Raw genomic sequence first — 21,896 nt, 5'->3', positions numbered from 1 at the left:
TAAATGGGGCAATCCACCTTTCCTTCCCCTCCTCCTCCTCCTCCTCCTCCTCCTCCTCCTCCTCCTTCTCCCCCTCTCCTCCCCCTCTCCTCCTGTTCTTCATCCTCATCTTCCTGTTTTACCAATAATTTACGTGGTACTATTAGTGATCTAGAATGGCGTATTAACGCAAGTATTGCCATTGATATACGTCGTTTTCATTTGATACGGAAATTAAACGATTTATTAGACGTAGTAATTATTCGACGTGCTTATATTGCCCTCTATTTTTCTTTCTTTCTTTCCAGGACGAACTTCGAATCAACGTAAAAAAATATATTGGCAAACATAAGAAAAAAAGTCGACGATACATGAAAAATAGATTGATAACCGTTGAAAATCTTTAAAGAACTGAGAGGAAAGAAGTGAGGAATAGAATAAACGGAAAAAAAGAACGTGTGAAGAAAAAAAGGAGTTGAAAAAGAGTGCACAGACGAAAAGAACGTGAGAGAATAACAAGGGGACAAGGAGGAGAGGAAGAAGGGAGAAGAACGGCGAAAAGGATGTGAATAGAATAGGAAGAAAGAGAAAGTCAAGAAAGAGGTGCAAAAAATTAAGAGAGAAAAAAAGGAAGAAAAAGACTAGTGAAGACAGACGCGAAGAGAAAAAGAGAAAGGGGAGAAAGAAAGAAGCAGAAAAAAGAAAAGAGGAAAAACAGAGAAGCGACAGAAGGGAAGACAGAGTGGATAAAGGAAAGGAAAAAAGATAGACAGCGAAAAAGAAAAGGGGAAAAACAGGGAAGGGAGTGGAAGGGAGAGAGCCAAGAGAAGGGAAGACAGAGTGGATAAAGGAAAGACAGATAGAAACAGAGAAATAGAAAAGAGGACAAACAGGGAAGCGAGTGGAAGGGAGAGAACCAAGAGAAGGGAAGATAAAGTGGATAAAGGAAGGTGGTGAAGGAAAATAAATGTGAGAAAGACGGAAATGGAATAATGGAGATTGATCGAGTGACAATGAATGGTGACGAGAACGAGTGGTGGTGGCGGTGGTGGTAGGAGAGAGAGAGAGAGAGATTTAAAAACCACTAAACACAGACAAACAAAAAAAAGATCCTAACACAGAAACCAGGAAAAGAAAACGCAAAGAAAACCAAAAAACAAAACAAAAAGGAGGAGAAAAAGCAAATCAAACCAACAACAACAAACAACAACAACAACAACAATGATAGTCGATGCAGTGCGAGTGATATCGTGTGGAGGCGGCGGCGGAGGAGGAGGAGGAGGAGGTGGAGTCGGTAGCGGAGGAGGAAATGGCGGAGGAAACGGAGGTGGAGGAGGAGGATCTGACGGGACCATGACAGAGGAGGAGGATACCCTACGACCCCCCTTCACCCCTCCTGAGGCTGCCGTAGAGGCCACCACCACCTCGGAGGCTCGGCTGCTTCACCAAGACGCCCAAAGCACCAAGATTGAGACCCAGAGGCAGCTTCAGAGGCACCAACCGGACGACTGCGGAGACAAGGGTCAGACCGTCGACTATAAGGTAAGGAGTTGCAGTAGTAGTTGTAATAGTAGTAGTAGTAGTAGTAGTAGTAGTAGTAGTAGTGGTAGTAGTAGGAGGAGGAGTAAGAGGAGAGATGGAGGAGGAGGTCGAAGAGAAGGAGGAGAGAGTTTAGGAAGAGAGGAAAGAAGAGGTTGGGAAGTTTGGGCTTTTGAGGAGAAGGAAGAGGAGGACGAGGAGGTGGAAGAGAGATGGAAGAGGAAGAGAGGTGGAGGGAGACGTTTAGGAAGAGGAAAATGTAAAGATTGGGGAGGTTTTGGTCTTTAAGAAGGAGGAGAAAGAGGAGGAAAAGGAGGAGGAAGAGGAGTGGTGAAGAAGGACGTTTTGGAAGAAGAAAAAGGAGAGGTTGGGAATTTTTTAAAGTCTTGAAGGAGGAGAAGGAGAGGGAATAGGAGGAGGAGGAGGAGGAGGAGGAGAAGGAGAAGGAGGACAAGGAGAGGTGGAGGAGTAAGTTTTAGAAGAGGAAAAAGAAGTGGCATTGAAGTTTTTTCTTTTAACTTTTCACTTACTTTTTCAAAACTTTTTATGTAATCAATAATTGTTTTCCTGTTTACTTACCTCCCGAATGACCTACTTCATTAGACAGCTGTATACTTGTCAGCCTGTTTGCCTGTTTCCCTGATTACATGTTTACTTTTTTTCCCTGTTTATTCGCCTTCATGTTCGCTTGTTCCCTTGTTTTCCTTACCTACCTTCTCACCTGCTTACCGCCCACCTGTGTTCCGTCCCAGGGGTGCGGCGAGGTGTGTCAGGGTTGCCGGGACGTGATCGCCGACCGCTTCCTGCTGCGGGTCAACTCCCGCTCGTGGCACCAGACGTGTCTGCGGTGCTGCGTGTGCCAGCTGGCCCTCGACCGCCAGCCCTCCTGCTTCATCAGGGAACACAACGTCTACTGCAAGACAGACTACACCAGGTGAGCCGGGGAACAGGTGTGGCAGATGCTGGGTGGGTGGAAATGTAGTAAAGGAAGAAAGGGTGTAGTGGAGGAAGTAAAGGAAGAAAGAAATGGTGTATTGAGGGAAAATATAAAGAAAGGGAGTGTTAAAGGAGGATACGGAAGATGTTGAAGGAAGGTAGAATTAAAATGGTAGAAGGAAAGTATTATTAAAGGAGGAAAAGGTGTATTGAATGGAGACAGTGGAAGGGAATGTTAGAGCAAGGTAAGAAGGACGGAGATGTTGCAAGACGAAATCAAAGAAAGTAGTATTAAAGGAAAAGGAAGAAATGTTGAACTAAAGACAGATAGGAAGGGAAAGAATGCTTGTTGTTATTTTTTTTACATTGTTTTTATTTTGTGATTGTTGTATGGGTTGTTATTTTTGTATGATGTCTGTGGAGTTGTTGTTTTTTGTGTTGTTTTACCAGTAACTGTTGTAATTTTATGTTCCTGATAATAGTAGTTGTTGTTACTGTTGTTGGTCTGGTTGCTTCTGCCCCAGTTAATGTTGTAGTTGTTGTAGTTGGCGATGGTGATTAGAATACCAAATGGATGTTGTCGTCAGGATAGTTGTGGTTAACTGTTGTATTACTATTTCATATTGTTGTAATTGTTGTTGTATTGTTCCTGTTGCTAATTATGTTTAGTTTACTGCTGGAACAAGGTACATAATCATTTACTACTACTACTACTTCTACTACTACTACTACTACTGCAACCATTTTCGTCTTATAATGATAGACAGGGTGGATAGGAGATCGTGATGAAGGGAGAAGGAGGAGGAGGAGGAGGAGAAAGAGGAGGAGGAGTAGGAAGAGGGAACAGCCATCACCCGCTACTCCCTTCCCATCCTCAATCCCCTTCCACCTCCCTCCTCTCCCCCTCCTTTGACCTTTTTAAGAAGTTTCGATCCGATCACTTGAGTCTTGAAAGGTTTGAAATGACTGTTTCGATCGGGAGTGAATCTTTGTTTCTGATTTTCTTTATTTTCTGTTTTTTCTTTATCTTCATCTTGTTTTTTGTTGTTGTTGTTTCATCTGTTCCTATTTTCTCTTCTATTTCTCATTGTTTCCCATTTTCTTTATCTTCTATTTTTCATTTTATCTTCACGTTTTCTTTGTTTCGTCTGTTATCATTTTCTTCTGTTGCTTTCTATTCCATTTTCTTCTTTCTCACCGTGTTCTCTTTATTGTTCTTCCTGTTCTTATTGGTTTTCTTCCTCCTCTTGAATTTCTTACTCTTTATTTTTCTTCCTCTTCTCCTCCGCTTCTTCATTTTCTTCATTTCCTTCTAATCCTCATACTTTTTTTTTGCCATGATTTTCTTTCACTTCCTTTTACTTTTTCCTCCTCTTCGTTTTCTCTCTCTCTCTTCCTCTTCTCCGTTTTCGTGTCCCATCATCTCTGTGCTGCATCATCATCTCCATTCCCTCTCTCCCTCTCTTTTTCTCCCTCCCTCCCTCTCCTCCTCTCTCCCTCTCTTCCTCTCTCTCTCTCCCTCTCGCTCAGACGGAAGGATTAACTGTTGAACAATCGGGCAATTACACCTAGGGACATTTCTGAGCCTCCCTCCTCCTCCTCCTCCTCCTCCTCCTCTCCTCCTCTTCAGCCTTCTTCTTCTTCTTCTTCCTCCTCCTCCTCCTTTCTCTTCTGCTCATTCTTCTTCCTCTTGATCCTTTCTCTTTTTTTTATTTTTGTTTAATCCGTCTTTCTCTTCATCGTCATCATCATCATCATCATCTTGTTCTTGTTCTTCTTGTTCTTGTTTTTCCTCCTCTTCTCTTTCATTTCTTCCTTTATTTCTTTTTCTTTCTCTTTTCCTTCGCCTCATTTTCGTCATCAACATCCTTTCTCCTAATCCTCTTTTCTATTTATTATTATTTTAGTCATAATTTATTTTTCATTTATTTTTACCTCTTCCTCATCTTCCTCTTCTTCTTCTTCTTCGTCCCGGAAACACCTGAACACACAACTTGTAATATTCCTGTACGTCATGTCAACTTATCTGGCCAAAAAGGTACACACACACATACACACGCTCGCCGATGTTTTAAGAGCTGTGTACACATGGATGTATACACAGGAACAGCTGCAAACATATCCTGCCCGATTTGTACACACATGTCTGTTTGTCTGTTTGTCTGTCTGTCTGTCAATCTGTCTGTCTTTCTGTATGTATGTCTGCATGTATGTGTGTATGTATGTATGTATGTATGTATGTATGTATGTGTATGCTATCAAACAGAAACGTACGTGTGTGAAAAAATATTACATAGATTGTTAACGTATATTGACCAGCCTATGACCCACACACACACACACACACACACACACACACACGGACATGACACATCCAATATTCCACGTCACTTCGTTTCCTCGGCAGCTGTTCCTCGCGACACGTGCCTCCTGAAGCAGTACCGCGCCCCACCTGTTGAGACTTACCTGTATAACCTGCATAACTTTACCTATAGAAGTTTACCTGTAGAACGCTCTTTATCTTACCCGTAGAATTTACTTGTATGACCTTTACCTATAGATCTTTACATGTAGAACTTTACCTGTAGAACTTTGCCTGTAGAACACACCTCACCTTACCTGTAGAACTCCTTTGTCGACTTTTACGAAACACGTGCTCCATTTTTTATTATTATGAAAATGCCCTGCAATCAAACACCTTCCTTCAATTACATCCGGATAAGCCATAAATTTACGTAGAGGAATTAAATGAGACAAGCAGGAAAGGGACCATAGATTAAAAAGGGTGAAAATACGAGTGAAAAAAAAGGAAGACATTTTTGTATCATCATCATTATTATTATTGTTATTATTATTATTATTATTATTATTATTATTATTATTATTATTATTATTATTATTATTATTATTATTATTATTATTATTATTATTATTATTATAGCTACTACTTTGGAAGCTCGTTTGTCATGTTTACACTAAGCCACGCGCGACACACAGACTCTCGCTTGACTGATGTTGTTGCTCTATCCAGGTGCTCTTTGTGCGCTCTCTTCCTCCCTTTTATTCATCCTCTCAGTACGTTTTCCTCTCTCCTTTTATCCCTCCTTTCTGATCCCCCTTTTTATTCTTTCCTCCTTTCCCAACGCCTTTTATGTCTTTCCACTTCTTCTTTTCCTTTAGCTCTCCTTTCCTTTCGTTTTCTTATATTTTTTTTCCTCTTTCATCTTCCTCTCCTCTATTTCTCTTTCCCCTTCTGTTTTTTACTCGATTTTTACTTCACTGTATTTCCTTTTTCGCTTTCGTCACCTTCCTTCTCTTTCTTTCTCTTTCTATTGTGGTTTTCCCTCCTTCCGTGTATCTGTCCTTTCATTTTGTCTTCCTCTTTTCTTTTACTTCCTACTTTCCTTCGTCTATTCGTTCTTACTTGCCTATTGAACCTACTCCTTTTCCTAGCTTGTTTTTTCCTCTTTTACTCCTCTTAACTTTAAACTTTCCTCTCCTTTCTTTCTGGTATACTTTCTTCCTTCTTCCCTTCCTTTCTTCCCTCCCTCCTTCCTTCCTTCCTGGCTGCCATCCTTCCTTCCTTCCTGCCATCCTTCCTTCCTTTCTTCCATCCTTCCTTCCATCCTTCCTTCCTGCCATCCTTCCATCCTTCCTTCCTCCCTTCCTTCACTCTTTCATTCACTCACTCACTCACTCTCTTAATTCCTCCCAAATCCCCATCATTATCCTGTCACAACACTCCTCATCCTCAACCCTCATCCCCTCATCCCTTCCTTCCTCATCCTCCATCACTTATCCTTACCACCCTGCATTTCCTCTTCCATTCTGCTCATTATCCTCCTCCTCCTTCATTCACTATACGCTTCCTCCTCCTCCTCCTCCTCCTACCCTTCATCCTTTTCCTCTCTATACGTATACGCGTCATTCTCCTCCTCCTCCTCATTCTCTTCCTCCTCCATATATTTTCTTACCTCTTCCTTCTTTCCATATCTATCTCTTCCTTCTTATCCTCCTCCTTCTCTTCCTCCTCCATACGATAACGCACTTCTTCCTTCTTTCTATACCTATCGCTTCTCTTCCTCCTCCTCCTCCTCCTCCTCCTCCTCCTCCTCCCCTTATCATCCCTTATCAAGCATTCCTCCTTCCATCTTTATCCTTCTCTCCTTCCCCCCACTTACTCCTCTCCCTCCCCCCCTTTCACCCAAACCCTCTCCCTGACTTCCACCCTCCTTCCCCCCCCCTCTCACCACCCCCATCTTCACCCCACCCGCCCTCCACCCCCACTCCACTTTACTTTCACCCCTTCCATAAACTCATACTCAAACTCCACCCACACCTCCTCCTCCTCCTCCTCCTCCCCACCTCCTCCCCACCTCTACTCATACCCTCTCCTCCCCACCCACCCAATTTTGGTCTATAAGCCACCCCATTCCACGCTACTTCCACCTCCACCACAGTCATCTCCCAACTCATCCACACCTCCTCCTCCTCCTCCTCCTCCTCCTCCTCCTCCTCCTCTTCCTCCTCTGCAGGTGATACTTGATTAGCACAGGTATACGGCACATTCCTTACCCTACCTGGTGGCCGGCCATGACTTGCACCTTCGTGAGAGAGAGAGAGAGAGAGAGAGAGAGAGAGAGAGAGAGAGAGAGAGAGAGAGAGAGAGAGAGAGAGAGAGATAAGGTCACCTCCCGTCACATCTCGTTCTTCATTAATCTTTCTTAGTTTAGAGAGACAGCCGCCCGTGTCTCTCGCTCTCTCTCTCTCTCTCTCTCTCTCTCTCATCGTTACCTCCGTTTCTCTTGTCTATCGATCTGTCCTTTGATGTTACTGGGCGCACACATACACACACACACACACACACACCTGTGTGTGTGTGTGTGTGTGTGTGTGTGTGTGTGTTACTGTCCTTATCCTCTCTTATCCAACTTTTCCTTAAAACATTCATGATTTTAAGGAAAGTTGATAAGAATATGGAGACAGCCAGAGCGAGTCTTTTTTCCTGTATGTCACAACTAGGTACACACACACACACACACACACACACACACACACACACACACACAAGCACACTTCCATATGCACGTAAGTACGCACACGCACACATAACATAACAAACGTATGTATATTATATTCACAAACTAACACAGATTCACAAACTTTTGCGTACACACACACACACACACACACACACACACACACACACACACACACACACACACACACACACACACACACACACACACACACACACACACACACACACACACACACACACACACACACACACACACACAGGCTTTGTATCATGGAATAATTGATTTACCGTACAAGAAAATTATATTTGAGAGAGAATTAGGGAGAGAGAGAGAGAGAGAGAGAGAGAGAGAGAGAGAGAGAGAGAGAGAGAGAGAGAGAGAGAGAGAGAGAGAGAGAGAGAGAGAGATCTGCACTATTTTTTTTTCGAACAAGAGAAATTTCGGATCTCTTTTTCGAAATTGAAGGTTACTATTGATTTTCTTTTTAGCGTGAAGTGGTTTTTGAAGACCTTTCGAGCTAGGAAGATGTATTACTATCGTTTTTCTTTCCTAAGGTTTAATCACAACGAAAACGGTCTTCCTTTATAAATCTTCCAAAACACTTCTTAAATTCACGATTAAAGTCATTATTTATATTTATTTTGCATTATATCTGTATTAGTATTTTCGTAATCGGTAAATTATATGTGATTTTAAATTTGCTAACCATTTTTTTATCTGTTTTTATTTTTAGGACTATTTATTTATGCTTATTCACCTTAGGCTTATTATTTTTTTTTTTACAGCAAAGGAAACAACTCAAGGGCAAAAAAAAAAAGGAAATGATAATGAAAAAAAAAGCTCGCTGATTTATTTATTTATATTTTACTTGATAACTTTGTCTTTTCCCGTTTTTATCTATTAATATGTCAAGGTCTTTTTATTCATTTTTTAATCGTATGTTTGTTGTTGTTTATCTATTTGTTTATCATATTTGCGTTATACTTTATGATTATACATGCGTGTCTATTTGTATTTTGTTCATTCATGGATTTTTTTTATTCATGCTCTGTTTAATTATGTCTATTTATATGTCAAGGTGTTTTTATTCATTTTTTATCGTATGTTTGTTGTTGTTTACTTTGTTTTATATATTTGCGTTATACCTTATGATCATACATGCGTCTATTTGTATTTTGTTTATTCATGGAGGTTTTATTCATATGTTTAACTTCGTCTATTGTTATTCTTTCGCTCATGTTCGGGTTATGTTATTTTTGGTTATGTTCATTATCATTCTTTTCCTCGTGTTTGGCTTTCCACCTAAATATCTTTTCCTACTCCTCCAGCGTCTCTGTCTCTTTCTCTGTCTTCCTTCTTCAGCATCTGTCTCTCTATCTTCCTTCAGCATCTGTCTCCTTCTCTGTCTTCCTTCAGCGTCTCTGTCTCTATCTTCCATTTTCTGCATCTTCGTCTCTTTCTTCTCTATCTTTCTTCATCGTCACTGTCTCTATCGTCCATTTTCTGCATTTCCGTCTCTTTCTTCTCTATCCCTCTTCATCGATTCCGTGTCCCCTCTTCGTTCTGTGCCCCTTTCTTCTTTGTCCCTCTTCATCGCCTCCGTGTCCCCTCTTCGTTCTGTGCCCTTTTTTTCTCTATCCCTCATTTTTTATCCTCTCTGTCCCCTCTTCGTTCTGTGGCTCTTTCTTCTCTATCCCTCTTCATCGCCTCCGTGTCCCCTCTTCGTTCTGTGTCCCTTTCTTCTCTATCCCTCTTTTTTTATCCTCCTCCTCCAGCTTTTCTGTCTCTTTCTCTGCCTTCCTTCTTCAGCATCTGTCTCTCTATCTTCCTTCAGCATCTGTCTCTTTCTCCCTTATCTCCTCTGTGCCCCTTTCTCCTCTCTCCTGCTTTATCTCCTCTGTGTTCCCCCTTCGTTCTGTGCCTTCTCTTTATTCCCCTCACGACGGACCTTGAATCCTCCCTGCTTTGTATTCCCGCTAGAGTCCTTCCTTCTGTTCTTCCCCTCCTTTCTCTCTCTCTCTCTCTCTCTCTCTCTCTCTTTGTTGTTGTTGTTGTTGTTTTTGTTTTTGTTGTTGTTGTTGTATTTGAGAGAGAGAGAGAGAGAGAGAGAGAGAGAGAGAGAGAGAGAGAGAGAGAGAATAGGTTAGGGTAGAGTGAAAGACAGGAAACGAGGGAGAGAAAGAGGGAAGAGGGGAAAACGAAGGGAAGTGAGAGGGAGGGAGGGAGGGAGGGTAGGGAAAGGGAGAGAAAGAGGGAGGAAAGGAGGGATCAGTAAATGAGGTTACGTAGAAACAAAAAGGTTAACAAGGAGAAAATATCCAATTGTCTGTCCTCCCTCATACCTCATACAAATGTAGTGATATGTTTGTCTGTCTGTCTGTCTGTCTCTATATATGTATGTATGTAAGTATTTATGTATGTATGTATGTATGTATGTATGTATGTATGTGTATTAGTCTTTTCTCGCTTCTCTTATTATTTGTTTTCTTCATTGTTTTGTTTTCGTTTTGCATTTGCGTTTGTAATATGAATTTCTCTCTCTCTCTCTCTCTCTCTCTCTCTCTCTCTCTCTCTCTCTCTCTCTCTCTCTCTCCCCCCCAGCATGTCTTCTCGATGATATTAAACTGATTATAATAAAAACAGAATTGAAAGCCACGTCAGGAGATTAGAGAGAGAGAGAGAGAGAGAGAGAGAGAGAGAGAGAGAGAGAGAGAGAGAGAGAGAGAGAGAGAGAGAGAGGTATGTATGTATGTGTGTATGTATGTATGTATGTGCGTGTATCAGGATTCATACATAACAAAATCTCCGCTTGTGCTGTGATTCATTTAGTTCGTTAGAGAGGAGGAGGAGGAGGAGGAGGAGGAAGAGGAGGAGGAGGAGGAGGAGGAGGAGGAGACTTTATTGGATTAACCCGATCGAGGGGAGGAGGAGGAAGAGGAAGAGGAAGAGGAAGGAAAACTAGTAAAAAATCGTTATTCATCAAGCTTCTGAATAAGAGGAATCTGTAACAAAAGCAACAACAGAAGAACAAGAAGAACAAGGAGGAGAACAAGGAGAACAAGAAGAACAAGAGCAAGGAAGAACACGAGAAACAAGAACGAGAAGAAAAAAGTCAAATTATCATATATTATTTTTTTGAGTGTGTATAATTTACAACAAGGAAGGAAGAAAGAATTATGAAAGTAATGAAGAAAGAAAGGAAGGAAGGAAGGAAGGAAGCAGTCAAGGAAAGAAAGGAGGGAGGAAGGAAGGAAGAAAAGAAGGAAAAAAAGACCAAATGAAGGAAGAAAGGAAGGAAAGCAGCAAGCAATGAAAGGTAGAAGGAAGGAAGGAAGGAAGAAAAGAAGGAAAAAAAGTCCAAATGAAGGAAGAAAGGAAGGAAAGCAGCAAGCAATGAAAGGTAGAAGGAAGGAAGGAAGGAAATCTTGTTTATTGTTTCCTCGGATAAAAAACTGATGTCATCCAATTACGTCACAAATCACAACATCAAACAGGCCCCGACGGACGGCTGGGCGGCGCTGATCCAATAGTTGCTGACGGGGAGGATCCGCTTCGTTAGGGCCCGAGGGGGGTAGGAGGGTTGTGTGGAGGGGAGGAGATCGGGTCTTTGGGTTCATGGGGTTGGCTGGAGTGTTGTGGGGTGGTGGGGTGTTGTGGGTGGGTGTGGGCGGAGAAGGGTTAGGTGTGAGTGTGGGGTGGGTTGGGTATGTGCGGAGTGGTTAGCAGTGTTGATGGGTGTTTGGGAGGGTGTCGGCGTGGCGGGGACGAGTGTGGCGGTGACCGTGGCGCGGCGGGGTGCTGGGGGCGCCGCGGTGTGTGAGGGTGTGAAGGGCGGCCGCCGTGACGAAAGGCGGGGGATTATATTGGTTCTTTATGGCAAGTTTTACCGCCGACACCCCGACGCACCCTCACGCCCTGCCGTGCCCCCCTCCCCCCCTCATCAAGTTACCCGGCACACTCATCCTAATTATGTCGTGAAACTTCCCCTCACGCCCCCACCACCCACGGCGCCGCCTTCCTGCACCCTCGTCCCCTCACCTCTGTCTCCTCCCCTCTCTCCCTGCAGGAACTTCGGCGCGCGGTGCGCCAAGTGCTGTCGCAGCATCGGCGCCGCGGACTGGGTTCGCCGCGCGCGGGACCGCGTCTACCACCTCGCCTGCTTTGCCTGCGACGCCTGCAAGCGGCAGCTCAGCACCGGCGAGGAGTTTGCGCTGCACGACAGCCGCGTGCTGTGCAAGCAGCACTACCTCGAGTCCATCGAGGGCGGGGCGTCCAGCAACGACGGTGAGTGTCCAGCAGCCCCGCGGGGAGGGGGGGACGGGTGTGTGGGTAGGTTGCTTTCCCGCAGTGCCCGGTAGTTGCGGCGCCGCGTGTATGTTGTACTTACCACTCGCCCCGCACCACCTGCAGCGTGCCGCTCTGCGCCGCGCCCCCAGCAAGGCCAGGCCCCCGTGGAGGCCGCCCGCGGACCGCTGCCGGTGGTGGGGTGGTGTGTGCTTAGCGCCTCACCGTGTCCTTGTGTCCCCGCCAGAGAGTGACGGCAGCGGCAAGACCAAGAGTAAGCGTGTAAGGACCACCTTCTCGGACGAGCAGCTGCAGGTGCTTCAGGCAAACTTCCAGATCGACTCAAACCCCGACGGCCAGGACCTGGAGCGGATCGCGCAGATCACCGGGCTGAGCAAGCGGGTCACCCAGGTGTGGTTCCAGAACAACAGGGCGCGGCAGAAGAAGTACATGACGCAGGGCAAGCGACACCACCACCACCACCCGCACCAGCAGCAGCAGCAACAGCAGCAGCAGCCCGTGGGCCCAGGTGAGGAGCCTTACCCCTAGCCCGCCTCATGATGGGGTCTGACTCTCTCATGATTTGCCTTCTCTTGAGGATGTTGCATTCACGCTGCCCTCACAACACCCCTTCACGCCCCTGCACGCTTCCACTAACTCCCTTTACACACACTCCTTTCATCCCTGCACACTCTCCTCACACTCCCCTCACACACACATACACACACTCCCCCTTACACACACTCCTTTCACCCCAGCACACTCCCCTCACACACGCTACCCACACACACACACACACACGCATACACTCCCCTCGTGCACCCTCTCCCTCTTTTCTCCCTCCTCCTCCCGCCCCCCTCAACACGTCCCTCGGTGACTTTCCTTTTGCCATACGAATTTTTTCCTCCGTAATGAAAAAATCACATCCCTTATCACTGGCTTTTGACTGGCTATCTGACAGACTCATCACCCCTCTTGTCCTCTCCCCTCCTCGTTTTCCCTCCCTCCTCCTCTCTCTCTCTCTCTCCCTCCCTCCTCGCCCTCTCTCCAGGTGGCCTCCCTTCCCCCCGTCGATCACCTGGACTCACCTTGTTCGTTTGTTTTCACCGTAAAATTGATTGGACGCTCAGGTGGGCTTAGTCCTCTGTAAAGTCACTCCCACGCTGAGAGAAAAGGTGAGAGAGAGAGAGGGAAGAGAGAGAGAGAGAGAGAGAGAGAGAGAGAGAGAGAGAGAGAGAGAGAGAGAGAGAGAGAGAGAGAGAGAGAGAGAGAGAGAGAGAGAGAGAGAAGAAAGAAAAAAGAAAAAAAGAAAAGACAGTCAGAAAGTAAGAAAATAGGAAACAAACAAACAAGCAAATGAGAAAAAGAAAAAAAAAAAAAGAAATATAAAGGAGGGAAGCAAAGACAAGAATCACAGAAAAGTTGAAAAAGGAAGATAAATAGATAACAGACAGATATAAATAGATTCCAACCCTAAACAGATAAAGATTCCAACCCTGTACATCCCCTCTCCCCAAAACACCACTGACACGCGCCTCGATCCTCTCCTGTCACCGTTAACTCCACATAAGCAGGATCGGATTCCCTTTAGTCTCGCGAACTCGATGTTTTCTGCCCCTCCTTGAGACCACAACAGAGACCACGTGACCGACCCCCGCCAGCACGTGACCTGAAGAGTAATTGATGTGTGTGTGTGTGTGTGTATGTGTGTGTGAGAGAGAGAGAGAGAGAGAGAGAGAGAGAGAGAGAGAGATTTAATGAAACTGAAATCATGAAAAAATAAAAAAAAGTAAGAAAAAGTTTGTAAAAGAAGGAAAGGAAAAAGAATTAAATTAAAAACAAAAAAAATGAAAATTAAGATTCGGGAAAAGAGAAGAGGAAGATAAGGACATTCTCTCTCTCTCTCTCTCTCTCTCTCTCTCTCTCTCTCTCTCAACACACCATAACTCACAATCGTCGTCTTCCTTTCACAACCTTGTTAGCGCTTCTCCTCCTCCTCCTCCTCCTCCTCCTCCTCCTCCTCCTCCTCCTCCTCCTCCACGCCTTTATCGACCTCCATCTTCCCTCACACCAATATTTCTCACTGACACATTTACTTCCCTTATTTATATTTACAGTCTCGTTTTACTTCCTCATTTATTATTTTTTTTCTTCCATTTATCCTTCTCAGTTTTCGTGGTGTTCATTTTATTTGTTTTTCTTTCCTCTCTCTCTCTCTCTCTCTCTCTCTCTCTCTCTCTCTCTCTCTTATTCTTTCTCCTTCTCTCAATATCCTTTTTCTTGCTCCTTTGTTCTTATTTACTCGCCCGCTACTTTATTTTCTCTCCTCTCAGACCTTTTATTTATATCTTCATTATATCAACAAACTGCTATTCTACTTTTATATACCTTTCCCTACCTTCACAATGCTGATTCTTCTCTCCTTTTGCAGTCATTTCCTTTTCTCATCATTTTCTCATCATTTTCTCCTCTCAAACCTTTATTTCTATCTTCATTTTATCAACAAACTGCTATTCTACCTTTATATACCTTTCCCTACCTTCACAATGCTGATTCTTCTCTCCTTTTGCAGTCATTTCCTTTTCTCATCCGCCACATTCCCTCCTCTCTTCACTCTATTCTTCTCCGATCCTCCCACGCCTCTCCATATCCTTTTATCCCTCCCACACACACGTTCCTTCCCTCCCTTCTTCCATCACGTTCTTCCTTCTACGGCTTTATTCTTTTTTTATTCTTTTTATTCTCCTACGCCTTTCTTCTTTTTTTTCTTCCTTCTACTCCTTCCTTGTTTATCCTACACCTTCCCTCTTTTTTCCTTCCTTCTACGCTTTCCTTCTTTTTCTTTTACCTTCCCTCTTTTTTCCTTCCTTCTACGCTTTCCTTCTTTTTCTTTTACCTTCCCTCTTCTCAGTCACCTGTGTATACCTGTTCTCTTGTCCTGCGTCACTGTAGTTAATCGTTTCCTCGTTGTGGGTTCGTCTCTACAACGGCTCACAATTCAGTTTATTCTAATATTCGCTGTTGATTATTTTTACCTTCTTTCTGGCGTTTCTATAAAATACCTCCTTTTTTCCTTCTTACTTAATTCTTGCATTCAAACTCCATCATACAATTCTTTAACTATTTTCTACACAATACCTGTCACGACCGCAATAGCTAATTCTGAAGTTAAGTAATGGTCTCTACTAATATACAAACACATAGTAAGTTACACAGCCTTTTCTTTCACAATACTGTAGCCACACCCACAATAACAAATAGAATAACAAACATTAAACACTTACACAAAACAACACAAAAAAGAATAAGCAACCACAAGGGGGTACAAAAAAAACACATCCACAAAAACACTCACAAACAGCCCAGCAAACACGCAAACCAACAGATCAACACAGTGTAACATTATCCGTGTACAGAGATCATATTTCCACGTGTCCTCAGGCTGTTTATAGACCGCCACACGACCGTCCCTTGCGCTAGATCGTCCTCCTCAGGGAACCAAAGACCGTCCCTCCGCTGATCAGGTTATAAGCCCCGTGGGAGGGAGGGGCGGAGGGAGGGAAATATGAAGGGAAATAAAGAGGGACGGAGGGAGGGAGGGGCCATAGAGGGAGGGAGAGGATGGGTTAAAAAGAAGAGTATTAGGAGAAATTAGTGGGAAGGAGGGAGAGAGCAAGGAGGGAAGTGAATATGTGTGATTGAAATAGAGTGTGTGTGTGTGTGTGTGTGTGTGTGTGTGTGTGTGTGTGAGAGAGAGAGAGAGAGAGAGAGAGAGAGAGGGCGAGGGGGAGAGAATATTAGAATCAGTTTAACCATTATATTTTCTCTCTCTCTCTCTCTCTCTCTCTCTCTCTCTCTCTCTCTCTCTCTCTCTCTCTCTCTCTCTCTCTCTCTCTCTCTCTCTCGTATCAGTAACATCAGAAGAGAGAGAGAGAGAGAGAGAGAGAGAGAGAGACTCCCCTATCTTTCCTATGTGACAATCCTTCCTTGTTATTGGGATTTATATGAGGAGGAAGGGATTAATGGACCTGTGGATGCACCTTTATAGAGAGGAGGAGGAGGAAGAGGAGGAGGAGGAGGAGGAGGAGGAGAAAGGGGAGGAGGAGTAAGGAGTTAAGTGCAGTTTTATGGGTTTGAGATCGCGATTATGAGTCTCTGGTGTGTGCTTTTAAGGGATTAGAACGTGTGTTGTTTATATTCATTGGTTTGTTTATGATTTTCCTCGCCGTGGGAAGTTTAGGGGAAGAGGAGGAGGAGGAGGAGGAGGAAGATGGCATTGAAGGAGGTTGTTTATGATTATTTCTGCCTGTTTGTGGTTTGTATTTTTGTTTACGGTATTTTTTGTCTTGTTTTATGTGGTTGTGTTTTTTTTAATAGGAAGAGGAGGAGGAGGAGGAGGAGGAGGAGAAAGATGACAGGAAAAAGGTTGCTTGTTATTCTTGTTTGTTAGTGTTTGTGTTTTTTTGTTTTTGTTTTTGTTTTCTTTTTTGCGGTTGTTGTTTTTTCTTCTTTTTCTTGATTTTTTCTTTTATTATCTTGTTTTTAAGTTCGAGTCTGCTAAAGAATTGTTATCGTTGCTTTATTGTTGATGTTCTTGTTATTTCTGAGTTATTTGTGTCATGGCACAGAAAGAGAGAGAGAGAGAGAGAGAGACCATTTGTCCTCATCAGACGGTCGACGGACGCTCTGAAATCTTGTTATTGCAATCACCCGCCGCCCGCCAGCTGACAGCTATGGTGTTTACACACACACACACACACACACACACACTCTCTCTCTCTCTCTCTCACACACACACACACACACACACACACAGTATCGATAAGGCCCTTTGGGAGGTATCGACACACACACACACACACACACACACGACGCCTAAACAGCTGAGCATCGCCTTCGGGAGGATTTAACGCGATTATCCAGAACACAAGCAGATCCGATCCCCTTCTTCCTTCCCCTAATTTCCCCTTCTCACACCTCTCCCTCTTTCTTCCTTCTCACTTTCTTTCATTTCCCTTCCCTTCCCCTCTTTCGTTTCCCTCGCTTTCTTATATTATCTACACTTCCCTAATTCCCCCTCCTCACACCTCTCCCTCTTTCTTCTCTCACATTTTCTTTCATTTTCCTTCCCTTCCCCTCTTTCGTGTCCTTTGCTTTCTTATATTATCTACACCTCCCTTCCTTTAGCCTCACCTCACACCTCTTCTCTTTCTTCTTTTACACTGTCTCACATTTCTCAGATTTCCCCTAATTTCCCTCTCTCACATCTTTTTTTAATTTTTTTCACACTTTCTTATTTATCATATTTCTCCTAATTTCCCCTCATCTCCCTTTTTATCTTTCGTCATACTTTCTCTCATTATTTATATTTCCATTCATTTTCCCTCGCCTCTTTTCTTTCTTCTCATGCTTTTTTTTCTAATTTTCCTTATTTCCTTTCATTTACCCTCATTTACACCCCTCTCTTTCCTCCTTTACACTTTTTTTTCTTTTTTCCACGTGTCTTATCATTTTCTACCTTCACATCTCTCTTCTTTCCTCTCTCATACCTCTCATTTCCCATATTTCCCCTCATTCACCCTCTCCTTTTCTCTCTTTCTTCCCTTTCACGTTCTCTCCTTTTTCCACATTTCCCTTCTTATACCCTCATCTCTCCTCTTTCGACCCCAGCACTTCCCCATCTTTCCCTTTCACATCTATTTTCCCTTTTCACTTACAATGCCTGATATCTCTTAATAAAGGAGGTATGGGAATACGTATTTAAGTCACAAGTATACCACGCCCACCACAGCAGACAGTTACATTAAAACGAATACTTTTTTCCCTCTCTTTATTAACTATATTTGTGATTTATTTCTGTTCAATTTCGTATACAAACTAAGCTATGCATGAAAAGACGAAACGAAAGAATAAAGACAAGCAGATAAACAACAAACAATAAAAATAAAGAAAAATAGACTGTCTGATACATGAAAAGACAAAATAAGTTTACAAAAATGGATGAGAGAGAGAGAGAGAGAGAGAGAGAGAGAGAGAGAGAGAGAGAGAGAGAGAGAGAGAGAGAGAGTCAGAGTCCCACACTACACGCATCCTTCTCCTCCTTCAGGATTCTCGCTGGAGCGCGCCCCGTCACGCCTCTCGGACTACGGCGACATCTCCTCCTCCTCCTCCTCGCCCCTCGACTCGCCCCTCTCACAGATCCTCTACAGCTTCGGATGATTGTCCGCCCAAACCTACGCCCACGCCCACGCCCCGCCCATGGGTCAGGGGGCGGCGGGGGGGCAGGGGGAGGAGCGGGGGGCGGAAGGACACGCACTACGCCTTTGTGATGTCCCCGAGTCCCACCGTCTTGGGTTCCCCGTGTCCTCCGCCTCTGACGCCGCCATCTTGGGCATGGGCGTAGGTTTCGGAATGGGAATATTTCGTGAAGGGCCAATTGGAGGAGAAACTCTTGAGGGAGGAGGAAGAGAAGGAGGAGGAACTGGAGGAGGAGATGGAGGGTTTCTCAACATGGTCTCAAATTCTTCGCCGAGTCGAGAGGATTTGTACCCTCGGCGGGGCCCCAGGAGCAGGGAACCGCCGCCCCCCCACCCCCACCCCCCTTGCGAGGACTACACACCCGCCGAGGAGGACAGCAGGGCCAACGCCCCCTCCTGAGTCTCCATCCGAATTATGTGAAGCTTCGAACTCTTGTGAACTGAGGCTTCGAAATTTATTGACGGATGCAGACTCGTCTTCGAACAAAAAAGTGAGGAAACAAAAAAATTGATAGTGATTTAGACACAGGAAGAAAAGTATTGATCGAAGAGTCTGGAAAAGAGAAAGAGCAGCTAGAAATGACTATGTAAGTTCGAAAAGAAATAGAAAATTAGGAAAAATTAAAACCTCACTTTCGAACATAAAAGTGAAACAGCAGAAACGTGATAATGATTTAGACCTACGAAGAAAAGTATTGTTTGAAAAATAGAAACTGAGGCTATAAAAAAAAACACCATATATCATAATCTCGAAAAGAAAAAGAAAAGAATAAGGAACACTAAAACTGAGTGAAAATTGAGCTCCATTGTGACCGATAAACAAAGAAACAAAAAAAAGGAAACGAAGAGCAATGTGCAAGACGGACTTAGAGAACACAGTCACATAAGAATGGTAACAAAGAGAGAGAGAGAGAGAGAGAGAGAGAGAGAGAGTGAAGAGCGACACTCCTATCTACATCTCCATCCTCTCTTTCTCACCATCATTAGGCGACGCTCAGCTTACCTTCACTATCACTCTCGTAAAGTGACTCAACTGGCGGCTGACACTGACTCCTGACCTGCCCGCCCCCCCCCCCGCGCTCTCTCTCTCTCTCTCTCTTTGGGGTGCGGGAAGACGAGTTAGAATATGTGGAAGCTCGAAAAAATAAGAGGAAAAAAGACAAAAAAGTTCCCCCGTCGCTACTATCGCCGTCACCGTACCGAACACTGACTGAGGGGCGACAAAGATCAAGGAGCGGCCAAGACCAAGACCAAGAGCGCCTCAGACAGAACGGCTCCTCCCTCCCTCCCTCCCTCCCACTGGTGTGTGAAGTTGTGGAAAGAATCTGAGCTGTGTGTAGCCGACGGGAAAACTGTGCTCTGAAAAAAATAAAGTGTAGAGAAAGAGAAAAAATAGAGGAGAGAAAAAGAGAGAAAAAAAACGCAGACAGACTAGTGGCAGACTGTTTAGCCGACGAGAAAGATGTGCGCTGGAAAAAAAAAAAATGAAGAGGAGAGAGAGAAAGAGAGGGAGAGACAGGAGAAAAAAATCAGACTTGTTTGGAGTGAGCTTTTTTTTTTTTTTTTTTTAACGCCTCGTCTTCAGCCTGCAAGGTCTTCATGCTCTCATTCGTAGCTAAACTTTTTGTGTGCTTATTTTTTTGTTTGTTTTACTTCTTTCTTGGTGTGTGGTTTCTCTCTCACCAATTCCTATTTTCTTCTTTTAAGTTATTGGAAAGGTGAGCTATGTGTCATTTCCGGCTTGACATGGACCAGAAAATAGTGAAGAGTTTACGAAGACATACTCAAGTGTTGCGTGTGATATATTGGAAACACTTGGCAACCCATATACTGAACGTTTAAGTGTCTACAGAGGAAGAAATGGATAGTTTGTTTTAGATATCTTGAACTATTGATGAAACTGAGTCATTTACTCTGCAGTTCTTTCCTACAAGAGCTGAAACAAACAATACTTGAGACGCAGCGGCTTGGTGGAGGGAAGAATTGATTTGCGGCGCGTGGATGAATATAAAGAATTGCTCGACTATCATTCGCCGCCCGAAGCCTCGAGACACTAGTGAACCCCGAGGCACCAGTAGTTTGAGGGATTTATATGACTATCTTATAAATTTGCAGGGGATTGCGCGTGTGATAATCGCGCGTATATATTCAAGACCCCTGAAAAGAATAAGCTTGTTTTCCTGAGTACAAGAGAGCGTGTCATAACTGCAGGTGAATGTTATAATTATTCTGATAAAATCCTCAACCGAGATTCTGGCGCAGCACCCCCCACCAGATGGCTTTGCTGTACCACCGCGCAGCATTTACAACTCGTAAGATGTGATAGTGTTTTAATTGCTAGTAATATATCCTCTGTTGTAGTGATATAAAGTGACCGAGAGTAAGAGAACAATTAAAAAAATATTTTCATCGGACGTCAGGACTGTTTGTGTTTACATAAAACTAAAAAAAAAAAAGAAGAGTACTGACAGTAAATAATGTTACAGATGAAAAGCCTTTATGACACTTAGCAGTCGCTTCATATCAGTATCAGAGACAAACAAACATTCTGCAAGACTTGTGAGACCACATAAGTACGTAGTTTTGACTTACCGTAATGTCCTTAAACCTTTGACAACGCCATCTGTTGAGGAAAGCTTCCCAGTCAGCAGTCAGTCGCCGGGACATGAAGATGAGAGTCTACCCACATTCTCGAACACTTCGGGGTTCACACACGCACACTTGGTAAGGCTTTTGTGGAGGTTGTGGTCATTTCCATGGGTAGTTTTATGAGCCTATGGTCCGACACAAATATTAACTTAAGTCCGCTTGGGTGGGGCCCGAGCCTCCCTACCGCGCTCCCGCATCACCTCCAATACATCACTCGTGTGTCAGCTATTAGATATTTGAAACTGTGTGCTAAATATTCTGTAGACCAAAGGCTAGATTTGGCTGCTCTATGGCCAGGGGAGCCTCCGAGCGGGACCCGCCCGGTCGGACTTCATAGCCGAGTCTTGCTACAGTGGTATACTTCGACAAGGTTTCCATACCATGAACGTGAAGAGAAACACTTTTGTGAATCCGACTGATCTTCTATGTGGCCTTTAGAAATATTAGTCGTGGGAGCCGAAAGCGTCTGAGAATACGCGCCTCGAATTTCAGTTTATCACACTCCAAAACCCACCAACAAAATAGGCAACAATTCGCATTCAGTACGAAGAAGTCTCTGCCGCAGCTCACGTGACCCATACGCCGCTTCGTTTTACCTTTGCTGTATATAGGAAGTTGTGACCGAGATGAAGTGTATACACGTGCTACGCCTCTACAGAGTGAGTGTATACTATTAGGACAGTAGTAGATGAATGAGATAACCCTTCCAATGTCTAGTACTGGGTCTCGTCTCGCTGCGTTATTTATATACTACTTAGTTATACGATGAAATATATATTATCTTAATGTAACACACTGACTTAGTGGAATATTGTGCCAAATATAACTAGGGTGATTATAATAAACTTTATAATGAATGAATATGTTGAATATCTTCCTAACATTATTATTACTGCCTTTTTTACGATTATGTATTTTGAGGGAATAATGCAATTAAACGTCTTTTTTTAAGGTCTTTTAGGTCAACTCTTGTATCCAGTGTGTCCATCACCCATAACGTGCAATGAATCATACATTACTTGCATGAAAACATACCTATAGCCTAAACAAGAATGAAAGTATGTATCTTGAGGGGGTAACGCAATTTTACACGTTTATATAATTCTCTAAAGTTAACTTGTGTATCTAATGAGTACATCACCCATAATATGCAACGAACCATATATAACTTGTAAAGAAAAAAAAAAGATGAAAATGCAGTAAACGGATA

At 43.7% G+C, this 21,896-nt stretch overlaps 1 protein-coding gene across 1 annotated transcript; it reads left to right on the top strand.

Moving 5' to 3' along the window:
- The first annotated feature begins 1,043 nt into the window (after window positions 1–1,043).
- Window positions 1,044–21,543, top strand: LOC126998045 (LIM/homeobox protein Awh-like). Its single transcript, XM_050859348.1, has 5 exons — window positions 1,044–1,521; window positions 2,271–2,452; window positions 11,563–11,780; window positions 12,028–12,309; window positions 17,887–21,543. The coding sequence occupies exons 1-5, from the start codon at window positions 1,201–1,203 to the stop codon at window positions 17,997–17,999; spliced, it is 1,116 nt and encodes a 371-aa protein (XP_050715305.1). The 5' UTR covers window positions 1,044–1,200; the 3' UTR covers window positions 18,000–21,543.
- Window positions 21,544–21,896: the final 353 nt, after the last annotated feature.

The sequence above is a fragment of the Eriocheir sinensis genome, chromosome 13 (genome assembly GCF_024679095.1).
Source record: "Eriocheir sinensis breed Jianghai 21 chromosome 13, ASM2467909v1, whole genome shotgun sequence".
In the NCBI taxonomy this organism is placed as follows: domain Eukaryota; kingdom Metazoa; phylum Arthropoda; class Malacostraca; order Decapoda; family Varunidae; genus Eriocheir; species Eriocheir sinensis.
The sequence above is the reverse complement of the archived record's forward strand: the minus strand, read 5'-3'. Positions and strand labels throughout refer to the sequence as shown.